Source organism: Acanthopagrus latus, chromosome 7, assembly GCF_904848185.1.
Source record: "Acanthopagrus latus isolate v.2019 chromosome 7, fAcaLat1.1, whole genome shotgun sequence".
Lineage (NCBI taxonomy): Eukaryota > Metazoa > Chordata > Actinopteri > Spariformes > Sparidae > Acanthopagrus > Acanthopagrus latus.
The window spans coordinates 29843193-29855310 of NC_051045.1; the positions used below are offsets into that span (position 1 = coordinate 29843193).

General features: G+C 40.7%; 2 protein-coding genes and 1 long non-coding RNA gene across 3 annotated transcripts; 2 read left to right on the forward strand and 1 right to left on the reverse strand.

The window, feature by feature from the left end:
* Nucleotides 1–3930: 3930 nt before the first annotated feature.
* tnnc1b (troponin C type 1b (slow)) lies at nucleotides 3931–8435 on the forward strand. The gene is made up of 6 exons (XM_037102728.1): nucleotides 3931–4073; nucleotides 5390–5420; nucleotides 6812–6958; nucleotides 7142–7256; nucleotides 7560–7696; nucleotides 8118–8435. Exons 1-6 carry the CDS (start codon nucleotides 4050–4052, stop codon nucleotides 8147–8149), a joined length of 486 nt encoding a protein of 161 aa, XP_036958623.1. The 5' UTR covers nucleotides 3931–4049; the 3' UTR covers nucleotides 8150–8435.
* LOC119022145 lies at nucleotides 4086–6805 on the reverse strand. The gene is made up of 3 exons (XR_005075839.1): nucleotides 6393–6805; nucleotides 6083–6184; nucleotides 4086–5100 (listed from the first exon to the last, which is right to left on the reverse strand). It is a non-coding gene; the product is annotated as an uncharacterized LOC119022145 (long non-coding RNA).
* Nucleotides 8436–10808: 2373 nt separating the features above from the next.
* Nucleotides 10809–11688, forward strand: mrpl49 (mitochondrial ribosomal protein L49). Its single transcript, XM_037104401.1, has one exon. The coding sequence runs from the start codon at nucleotides 10863–10865 to the stop codon at nucleotides 11394–11396; it is 534 nt and encodes a 177-aa protein (XP_036960296.1). The 5' UTR covers nucleotides 10809–10862; the 3' UTR covers nucleotides 11397–11688.
* Nucleotides 11689–12118: the final 430 nt, after the last annotated feature.

The following is a 12118-nucleotide window of genomic DNA, read 5'->3' on the forward strand; positions in this document are numbered from 1 at the left end:
GGAGTGACCTTACAGAGTCGTTAAGGACATGTATTAGCACTACAGCCCCATAAGGTCGCGGCCTAACAACAAAGTGTAAATATGGGTCATAATGAGTTGCTTTCACAGTAAATCTGCACAGTCATTTTTCTGATGAGGGCTGGCATATTATCCACATTTATAACATTTTGTCTTCCCTGAGCAGCAACTACAAGGGATAAAAATTAAGCCAACATGGCAGTACCAAAAACTGCAGTTCTTCAAATGGACATTTGAGGCTGGTTTCTAAGGCTCACCGTTTCTCATAATTAAGGCTGTGGCCCCTTTGTGTGACATTAGTCAGAAGCTCAGCTTCACGTCAGCAAATTCCAGTCACTAATATTCAGGTTGTGGGAAGAGCAAGGAGCTACTGGAGAAATAAACACCCAGAGTTGAAGAGAGAACAGAGTTTGTTTTTTTTTAAGCTTTTGGGAATAAGTAGTGGATTTATTGTTACTCTCTTTTTCAATGTGTCTGCAGCAACAGGCCCCAGAAATGCTCTTATCCACTGCTGTGTTGTACTTTTGTATTTTGACTGCTGAGTGGATTGAAATATATTTTATGAATGTACAGAGAAGTGATGGGAAAAGAATAGACACAGCAGGATAACAAAAAGAAATCTAGCGAACCCAGATCTAGCACCTGGTGAGTGTTCAAGATTCCTGAAGTGTTTAATGTCATATGCACAGTAACGAAACATGTTTCTCTGTACATTGAAATGCTTCATTTGCTGTCCACAGAATGCCATCAATGTAAAAAGAAATATATACAACAAAAATGTACAAAATATAGCAATTTTACAAGGCAGCATGTGATAAATAAAGAAAAAAGCAGCAGCAACAATACTAACAATAATAATAAAACAGCTGTTTAGGAGTCTGATGGCAGTGGGAAAGAAAGAGTCTGGTGGTCTTGGATTTAACACTTCTGTACCTCTGGCCTGAGGGTAGATGTGTGAACAATCCGTGCTGGGGGTGGGTTTGGTCTTTGAAGATGGAGGCAGCTCTCCTGTGGACTCTGCGGTGGTAGATGCTCTGCAGAGAGGGCAGTGGAGTCCTGGTGATCTTCTCAGCAGTCTTTACCACTCTCTGCAGGTGTCCAAAGTGCTGCTGGACCATATGGTGATGCAGCTGGTCAAGATGCTCTTAACAATGCAGCTGTAGAAGTTGCTGAGGATCTCAGGCGACATACCAAACTTCCTCAGCCTCCTCGGAAAATACAGCCACCGTTGGGCCCTCTTTACCAGCTGTGTGGTGTTAAGAGACCAAGCGAGGTCTGAACTGATGTGGATGCCCAGGTATTTAAAGCTGCCCACCCTCTCTACTTCTAGCACCCAGATGTGCAGTAGCCGATCTTTTTTTCTCATGTCCACTATCATCTTCTTCATCTTGTCTGTGTTGAGGGTAAGGCTGTTGTCCTCACACCATGACACCAGACTGGCCACCTCCCTCCTGCAGATCACTTCGTCCCAGCTAGTGATGCATCCTATCACTGCGGTGTCATTCACAAACTTTAGGATGATGTTGTCCTTTTGGAAAGCGACACAGTCATGGGTGTAGAGGATGGTGCTGAAGATGTACCCTTGTAGAGTGCCAATATTTGTAATAAAGCTGGCTGAAGTCCAATTACCAATCCTGATAGACATGGGCCTGCCAGTCAAAAAGTCTAGGATCCAGTCACAGAGGATGGGTTGCAGACCAGGTATAGACAGTTTGTCTGTGAGTTTGTAGAGGGTGACCACATTGAAGGTGGAACTGTAGTCCACAAAGAGCGTCCTGAGGAGTCTTTATTTTCCAGGTGGGAGAGGGAAGAGTGGAGAACAGCAGCCACAGCGTCTGAGGTGGATCATTTGGGCCAGTAGGCATACTGCAGGGGGTCCAGGGGATCCAGTATGCTGCTCTGAATGTGGGTCAGCACCACTCATTTAAACACTTCATGACGACTGGAGTGAGTGCTACCGGTCTGTAATCATTCAGGCAGGTGGGTGGGCTCTTCTTGGGAAGGGGGACAATAGTTGTCGGTTCCATGGCTGAGAGAAAAGTTGAAGATTGAGGTGAGAACATCAAAAAGAATGTTGGCACATGCTCTGAGAGCCCTCCCAGGGAGATTGTCTGGTCCAGCTGCCTTGTGGGGATTGATCTTCCTCAGGACTCTGTGTACCTGGTCTGATGAGGGGTCCCGGTGTGTGTGTGCCTCATCTCTGTGGTGTGGCTGGGGGTCTCGAAGTGGGTGTTAAAGGTATTGAGGTCATCCGGCAGGCTGGAGCTAGTGGTGCTGCTGGTGGTCCTGCAGTCTGTGATGTGCTGTGGGCCACATCCACCCAGAGTCAGCAGTGGAATAGAAACCATCCAGCTTCTTTCTGTACTGCCTTTTGGCTACTGTGATGGCTTTTTCCAGTCCATACTTCACAGCTTTGGACTCTGTCTCATTGCCCAGTCTAAATGCAAGACAGTGAGCATGCAACATGTGATGTACCTGACTGTTTATCCAGGGCCTCTGGTCGGGAAACTTCCTGACTTGTATGTTGTTGTCGTGCCCACCATACTAAGTGCTAATATACGCAGTCACATACTCAGCATAGTACTCAGCATCCTGTATGCTGACAGAAGAGTCCTCAAGAGTTGCTGCCTTGTGCCTACTTTCTCTGTAGGCCGGATACAGGAACAAAGAGATGTGGTCTCTGAAGTGAGGCGGGGTACAGCCCTGTAGGCACCGCGTATGCCACTGTAAACATGATCCATGTATGTTCTTATCATGGGTGGAAATATCCACGTTAAAAAAATTTAGGAAATACAGTCCATAAATTGCTTTGGTTAAAGTCACTAGCAGCAATAAAAAACAGCATCAGGATGAGCCATCTCTTGCGCGTTGATGACGCTGTGGGGTTTGCTGAGCGCTGCCGTGGAGTTAGCTCGCTGGGAGATGTAAACACACAGCCAAAAACACAACAGTAAATTCCGTCTGTAGATAATAGGAACGGCATTTTAGCAGTAAAAATTCCACATCTGGGGAACAGTGCTTATAAACAGTCCGTTTATCGCCACACTACGGGTTGTGGATAAACACACACCTCCCCCTGTGGCCTTACTAGAGACTGCAGTTCAGTCTCCTTGGTGTACAGAGTGAGTCAGTAGCTGAACAGCACTGTCTGAAAGCTAGGTCTTGGTGAAGATTAGAGTGCACCACTCTCTTATTTCCCGCTGCCTTGTAATCCTCGCTCTTAGCTCATCCAGCTTTTTTTCCGCGCGTAAGTTAGCAAGAGGCTGAGTAGCGGTGGTTGGCTAGCACAAGTTTTTAGCCTAGCATGGAGCCCTATCTGTTTGGGGCATATAAATCTTGTGTGAATAATGTGAGAGGAAATTCACTTCTCTTTATGCATGAACAGAGATAGCTTGTTAGCCTTAGCTAGCTTGGCAGCTTAAAGCTAACTGGCCTTGTTTAACTAAGCAGGGTTGCTTGAGCTCCACCCAAACTCCACCTCTTTTTTTAACTGGCTGGGAGTTAAGTAGTGTCAGGTACTGCCAAGTTAGGGATGGCCAGTACAACCCACTTTGAGCTTCACTCTGGCTCTTCAGAAACCTATAAACCATAATTATTCTGAATATGATGATACAGGTGTCACAAAATTACATGTGTTTTTTTGACCAAATATGTAAATACTGTATCTGGGGTGTGTATGGAAGTAGAGGTGAATTCTGAGAACAGAAGAAAAAATTATGATAAGTTTCATTAATATGAGCTGATCACAGAGACAGCATGAAGCCCTAAAGAGAGCATCTCCACTTAGGGTGCTGCTGTCAGTCATCCACCATTGTTGGTTGGCTACTGCTGTTTCCTATTTATAGATATTTCTCTCTGTTACTCCTCCTTCTATCACCTCTGTATTTTGGGGGATGGGTCAAGAGACTTTTTTAGTATCACACTCCTCCAACAATAAAGACCAAGGCAGTCGCTGCTGGCTGTATTTGTCCTGTATCTGAGGGCAGTAGTGAGTGCAGTGGTGTGTCAGAGGAAGGGAAGGAACAGCAGCCATGGATGATGTATATAAAGCCGCGGTGAGTAAAGATTCAACCAAGTATGATACTCTGCTGTTTTTCTCTGTCTGAATGAATTTACATTGATTTCTAAAGCAACTAATAGGTACAGATCAGGTCCTTGTTTGTTGTGCTTCAGCAACAATAAAAAGGTAGAAACATACAAAAACAACACACTGTGTTGCATGAAATTATAAGAGCATGCTTGATAAAGTTTGGAGGTCTGTGCAGTACATGCAATACAACAAGATTTAGTGATCTTGACATATCCTTTGTTTTTTGTGTGGTGGATATGAGTGCTGTAAAACAATGACAATGGAGTGGTACATTTTTGTAAAGTATTTATTAAGTATGTATCCACAACAATATTAAATCATCAGTGTGAAGACAACTTTGAAACAATTTTTGAGAAAATACATTGAAACAGCCTTTTTATAATAATTAAATGAATAAAAGATATCAAAAATAATGAGAAAACACAACAACAATAGTGTGTTTTCCTGTAACTTGTGTGACACAGAAACAATGGAAGTACTAAGGCGAGACAGAGCGCAGAGTGACAGGGACACTGGGACAGCTGATGGCTATTAAAACACACCCCCACCCCACCTATTGTACCCACAAAACAAGAATAGTAAGCGAAGAAGGCAGTGTGACATTGCTGTCATTGCTGAGATTAACAGTCTACTGTAGCTGCTGAGCTGAAATCCTACTCTGACTCATCAGTAAACCCAGTTCCCAGAATTAATGGTGCCAATGTACTGTATGATTTTGCAAACTACAGATATGTTAAGCCTTACATTTCTTTATGTTGCAACGTCTTTTTTTTCTTTTCTGTTTTATGGAGCAATAGCCCTGCACTTTTTGTGTGGATCGGTGTAGACACAAAAAAACTTGGTTATGGTTAGGACAATCATGTTTTGGTGTAAAACAGCTGTTTTGGATGCCACACCGCTGGAGATGGACTGAGTTCTCATCCAAAATATCCAATTTCTGTCACACCATACATGGCTGGAAATTGTCCCAAGGTCTTTCAACTGGTGCCCTGCTACAAATGTTGAAACACAATCTCAGTGATCTAGCTTCTCAGCCTTCTCATCTGTGACTCAACCACCATCTCCTGATTTGACAGTCAGGTCATAAATATGTGAACGTGATATGACACATATTTTAGAAATGCCATCATGGTACATACAACATACATACAAACATACAAATGTGACTATATATATATATATATATATATATATATATATATATATATATATATATATATATATATATATATATATATAGAATAGAAATGCAATATTTATCCTGACTTTGTTTCCCTTAAGGTTGAGAACTTGACTGAGGAGCAGAAAAATGGTGAGGAAAACTACTTGTTATTGTTATTATTACTACCATTGTCTGCATTTATTTTTCTATATGTATTTCTACTGAAAGTATTCAACATTACAAGTATGAATACTACTGCTATTAACACTTGTGCAAATCTGAATTAGCAAACTGTAACAATACCACAATTTACAAAAACAATGAAATTAAATATGAACACACACCATTCTTTAAATGTTATTGTGTAGAAATTGCATCTACAGAATGGATAAATGATGAGGGTTTTCAGCTATGCAATGTTTTGCCTCAGATTACCATGTAGATCAAGCAAGACTAGTCTGTGTAACCTAAAGTAAAAAAGAAAAGGTAAAGGTAGCTTAATTTGAGCATTTCTCCAATTCTTTTTTAGTGCTTAAGTTTAAGAGTCTGATTGTCTCTGATTTCTTTTTTATTGAGAATTAGCCTACGTAATTTTTGAAGTTTTCATATAACTTGAAATTGAATCCACTTAGATTTAGTGTGCTAGTGTCATTTTTGAAGAACACTGACTAATATTTTCTACTAGTCAATATTATTTATACTGAAATTGACAATTCTTATAATGAATATATTCTTTGTTCCTTTGATCAGATCTCAGTTCTCTAAATTCAAATAGAGACACATGATTCTGGGAGAAAAAGATGTCTACATACTGTGTTGCAGAGATGTTGACTGGAGTTAGCATGCTAACCAGCTAGCTCTGGCCCATCCTCACAGAAATGGTTTTGAAAAGAGGAGATTGTCTGTAGTTTCAGCTGGAAAAACAGCAAGTTCAATATTGAGTCTAATGAGTAAAGAAAATATATTCACAACCTGTTTTTCATACTAAACAGAAAAGTACAATTCCCGACCTTCTGAATTCAAGTTTCTCTCTTTTACCAAACTAAGACAAGCTTAACTGCTTAGTCAACTAATTGTGAGACACACTTCATTCAAACTGGGCATAAACTAAATAAAACTCACCAAAACATTATTGGTTTGTCTTCAAACAATCACCTCTGGGTTTCACATCACCTGTGTCCCGTCACCTGCCATGTCATCTCGTCCGTCCAAGGCATAGGCTGTGTTCAGAATCACATATTAATGTACAACTAATTATCATGTCAATTTGAGATGTGAATTTGTTTGACCACAATAATCATGCAGTGAAAACTTCATATTGTTACAGCCTTTATCAGAATGAAATTGTAAATACAATTCTTTCCATGACTTCCTGGGACATTATTAGGGAAATTACAGACCTGATTACCAAAGCATGACAAATTCCTTCAGTTTTAGCAGGGCCCTGGAAGCATTTCTACGTGCTTTCTTTGTTTGTAGTTCCAAGTAACTTTAGTACCAATCTGCTTGTCAGACAGTAACAGCTGTTGTGTCCTTTTCAGAGTTCAAGGCTGCATTTGACATCTTCATCCAGGATGCAGAGGATGGCTGCATCAGCACCAAAGAGTTGGGAAAGGTGATGAGGATGCTGGGACAGAATCCCACCCCTGAAGAATTACAGGAGATGATTGATGAGGTGGATGAGGATGGTATGTCAGCATCATTAAGCCAGTCACATCACTGTAGTGCAGACATCAGGTGCATGTTTGTTTTATGGCATGAAATCAAATGACTTAAAGCAACTCCAGTGTTAATGTAAGGAGAGTTTTTGGAGGTAAAATAACTGCAAACATGATATAGATTTCTGGAGTCTTTATGGTGTATGTTCACAGGCAGTGGCACAGTAGATTTTGATGAGTTCTTGGTTATGATGGTCCGCTGCATGAAGGAGGAGAGCAAAGGAAAATCAGAGGAGGAGTTGGCTGAACTGTTTCGCATGTTTGACAAGTAAGTTTCTGTTGACACACTCCGCAGTTCCCTTTCAAAATCCACAGGAGCATCATAAAGTTATTATCAGAAATTTCCAGATTTCCACTGACACTTATGTCGGAAGTATCATGAAAGTCAAACAAAGCTCATAGAAGATCAATATCTCAAACTTCACTACAATGTACTGTCTCATGATGATAGAGTTTGAGAGAGAGAGAAATGATTTGGTCAGCACAGCAAACACACAGAGCAGTTACATGTTAGATTTCAACTCAGCACAAATCCCAGATGAGAGGACTGATTCTTTCATCTTTGCTTAAGGAATGGAGATGGCTACATAGACTTAGAAGAGCTAAAGGCCATGCTGATTAACACTGGAGAGTCCATCACAGAAGATGATATTGAGGAGCTGATGAAGGATGGAGACAAAAACAACGATGGAAAAATTGATTATGATGGTAGGTGAGCTGGCCATTAGAAGCACACCACACCAACTGAATGCTGAAAATCCTACAAACAATATTCACATATAGACAATAGGCCCTTTTCACTGCAGACATTTTGACTTGTCAAGGCTACAGGAAAATCACATGGCTGCATTCCATCTTGATGGGCTAATTCTAGGGCTCTGGAATTGTGCATTCTGATTCACTGACATGACTTAACGAAAATGGAGCCATTGTTAACATTATTGTTCACAACTGTGTTTTTTTCTGCTGACAAGGGGCATCCTATGTGCAGACTTCACTAGCTTGCAGTCTTGAGGGCTGTCTTAACTCACATTTCATCTGGTCCACAAGGGCCCTCAAACAGCCCCTCTGCAGACTGAGAATCTGTATTAGTTTCATACACTGACTTTGAGTTTTCTCCCTCTGACAGAGTTCCTGGAGTTCATGAAAGGTGTTGAATAAAGGACTCAGCTTGACGGCTCACACCGCAGCATCTTCAATTTCCATTGACTTCATCATTGTCCAAGGCCCTACCCCAAAGACATGCTACCACATTTGTCTGCTTTTAACAATACAAACACACACCTATCCTCAGCAGGTTATTCTACTGTAACAACCCCACTGATGCCCTGAAAGCTTTGCTGAGAGATCTCACTGACTTCAAAAATCGTTGTTTCTGATAGTGCTGACAAATCAAAGTGTGAAATATAAATGACTATTTTCATTAAAAAGATTTTCATAATTTCAGCTTTGGTCTGTCATAATATGTGATGTAATGAGTTAATTAAATCACATTTTACCACTTGAAAAAATAACAGAGAAACCCAAAGACTTTCCAGTTGGATGTTAAATAGATGTAACATGCATCAGATTTTGCTAAAGTGAAACATTTGCCAAAATATGATTTTTAATAAGAATGATATATCAGGATTAGAATATCATCCAGTCTCACCTGCTGGGACCATGGTTCACCTGCTATCATCTCAAGGTGGTCCATTTAGGGATTACCTACCATCTGAGAACCACTGGATAATGGAATACTCAGGCCAGAGAAAGAGAAAAATAATATACGTTCTCTGTGCTAAATTAATGGTTTTCTGGACAGAGCCTTTAAAATGAGACAAACTGCAGACTGCATTAATTATCTTCATGCACAGGGGAGTCTTCACCTGTTGGTGTTACTGTACATGTTGTTCAATGCACCCACCACCAGATGGTGTAAGAACCTGAGGAAAGCGATGAATTTACTACCTTCAGTTTGTCACAGGAAAAGTGATATGATGTGATGCAGAAACATTCACAGATGTGGTAATGCCTTCAGGTTTTGTCTCGCAAAATTGACCAACTTTCCTATCTAAGTGGTGACAGGCAACGACACAAAATGCAATTATACCCTGAGTAAATGTGTGGATTCCACTGGGTTTGAACATTGGTGAAAACAATTGGGATAGTATAAGTCAACACATTCAGCAAAATAGATAACAAAAGATCTGGTTGTTTTTACACATTTTGATGCTAAATGCATACACATCTTTACACTGGGTGTTTAACTGCAACTGCTTTGAAAGTTTAAACAAAATCAAGGCAACAAGAAGATGTGTTATTGTAAAAAACAGGGTTGCAAAATGAAACAAAAGTTTGTAACTCCTTCATTCCACACAAACATAGAACAAACAACTATGCAGGCTATAAACATACATAAAGCCATTACACAGAGGAAATAATTCTGTGGTGCATCTTTTGATTTGCATTTTGATGAATATAAATAGCAGCAACAAGATGGCGATAATGATGGTTGGCATATCATATTCATATATTAAGAGAGCGTGTTAACCTTGCCTTGTCTTGCTGTAGTCCTTCGCTTTTTATACTGTAGGTGGTAAGTGAGGGTTAATGCGGTTCTTAGGCCTCCGCAAAGTCCATTAATTCCTGATTATGGACACCTCGAAGGGCATTATCCTGCTTATACCGTGGTCACTTGCCAAAAAAAAGAAATTAAGACCATTAATTTATATTTTCATGCGTTTTACAATAAAAATATAAAGTTTTTCACAAGCCCTAACTTAGTTTCCCTGGTAACGCCGGAGGGTTTGACTACTACCTGGAACAATCATTACTCTCCCGTAAGGTTGTTATGCAACGGAAGCAATGTTCACTCCGCCAGTAAATAGGACGGACCATAGGTACGACTTGGCAACAGGAGATTTTCTAGTCCGCTCAGCGATGAGCCAGAAAGCTAATGCTATGCTAGCAAGATTCAAGTCAATAACATTGCGTATGGTTGACAAACAGTAAATATAATTTGACAGTATGTTTAACAACAAGACCAGCTAGCTAACCAGTCATGTCATTGTCCCCAAATCAATATCAAGATTTTCACAAACAAATGATGTCTTGATTTCAACCTACAAGAGCTGCTACGAACGCCTTCCGTAGCCGGCTGTAGCTGTAGCCTACTAGTAAGTTACACTTCACGTTAGTTTTTTTTTTACTTGACTGGGTTTGTTAGCAGATGAGAGGCTGACATCTATCCGTCTGCTTAAACTAAGGTAACATAAATGTGTGTGTGTGTGTGTGTGTGTGTGTGTGTGTGTGTATCCTGACAATGTCACTAATGACACTGTTGGCTGTGTAGTCTCTATAATGATTTATTTTCACTCTCTGATATTTCATTCGTTTGATAGCAAACTGAAATTTTCCCATGATGAAAAATTATGTTTTAATATATATATTATATTATATTACGTTATCTTGTATGTATGTATGTATATATAATATATAGCTTAGCATTATTATTATTTTTTTATTATTTATTTATTTGTTTGTTTGTTTTGTTGTTTTGTTTCTGTGATTATTTAATTTAACTTTTTTCTCTTTTTTCTTGATACATGTATGTGTGTTTGTTTATATTTCTTGTCTGCAGTGTTGATTTGCACCTGCATTTTAAAAAACAAAACAAAAAAAAAAAGGTCTTTTAAATTCACAATAATCATGTGTGTACGATTTATGACGCAATTCATGCAGGGTCAATAAGTGACTTGTCTCTCTCTCTACTCGCTGCCAGACACATTTATTCTGAAATAAGGTCCTATGAGGTTCAACCGACGGGGCGGGACTTAAGTCAACAGGAAGGTCTTGACTGTATCCGGGTCAGCTGCTTACATTACTTACTAACATGGCGGCTCGTGTCATACTTAAGACCTCTGCAGTTCGCAGGACGCTGCTGGCCCTCAACCTACCCAGCCGGACACCGGGACCTCCTGCCGCCGCTGTCGGGCTCAGATGTCTTCATCACGCTGCTCCAGGAGAAAAAAAGACGGTTGTATTAGAGTCAGCGGAGGAATACAAGTTCGTAGAGCGGCTCATTCCCCCGACGCGGGTCCCCTCTCCGCCTAAACACGCCGGTCCAACCCCGTCTGGCTGGACCCCTCCGTCAGACTCACCGCCGACTCTGTCGTACATGATCCGACGTTCCCGCATGCACAACATCCCGGTTTACACGGAGATGACCAACGGCAACCGCAGGACAACGCTCGTACGGAAAGTGGAGGGGGATATTTGGGCACTGGAGAAGGACGTTAAGCAGTACCTGATGGAGGTGACGGGGAAAGAGTTACCCACGCGGGTCAATGAGGTCACCATGACCCTGAGGGTCAAAGGTCATTTCGAAGACGAGCTGAAGGAATGGTTGGTCCGCAAAGGTTTCTGACTGAAGTGATGAGGGGGAACCGAGCTTCCAGGACTGTCACAGCATCTCGCTCAGAGGACTGATGGACAGGGAGAGGACTACATCTCAGCCCTTACTTGGACCTGTTGACATGTCCAAACCTTGAAAGACTGTTCTGTGAGGTTACTTCAAAACCTCGTCAGTCCATATAGAGGGGCAGATTATGATGTGGTGTTTATACCAGAGAACTCTTGAAGTATTGGGATTATAGGTTGTCAAACGATGTACATTACTGTGTTCTGAATGCAACATTAAAAAAGAATAATTCACTGCCTGTTCTGTGTTTAATATGGAAATTCTGTATGCTACATGCTAGAGCCCAACTGACAGTTGATAGGTAGGGCTGGCACCTATACTGAATCAAGGGAGTAAAAAAAAAAATGCTATAAATATATCAGCTGGTAAAATACATTTTTTGCAATGATAATTGAGATATGGAAAACTCACTATGATTTTAATAATAAATTACCCCATCCATCTTCTGATCTATCTATCTATCTCACCTTGTGTCAGACAATATATATCATCTACTGTTGGACTGTCAGTTGACCGACTGATCAGTCTGCAGAACACAGCCTTTCTTTCCCATTTTATCCAAAGCTGGGAAAAACTACTTCACAATCGATTGCTTATCAAAGTGGATACGTTTTTGTTGATCCTTGTAGAGACAGGGGAAAAAAAAAATAATAATAATAAATGACACC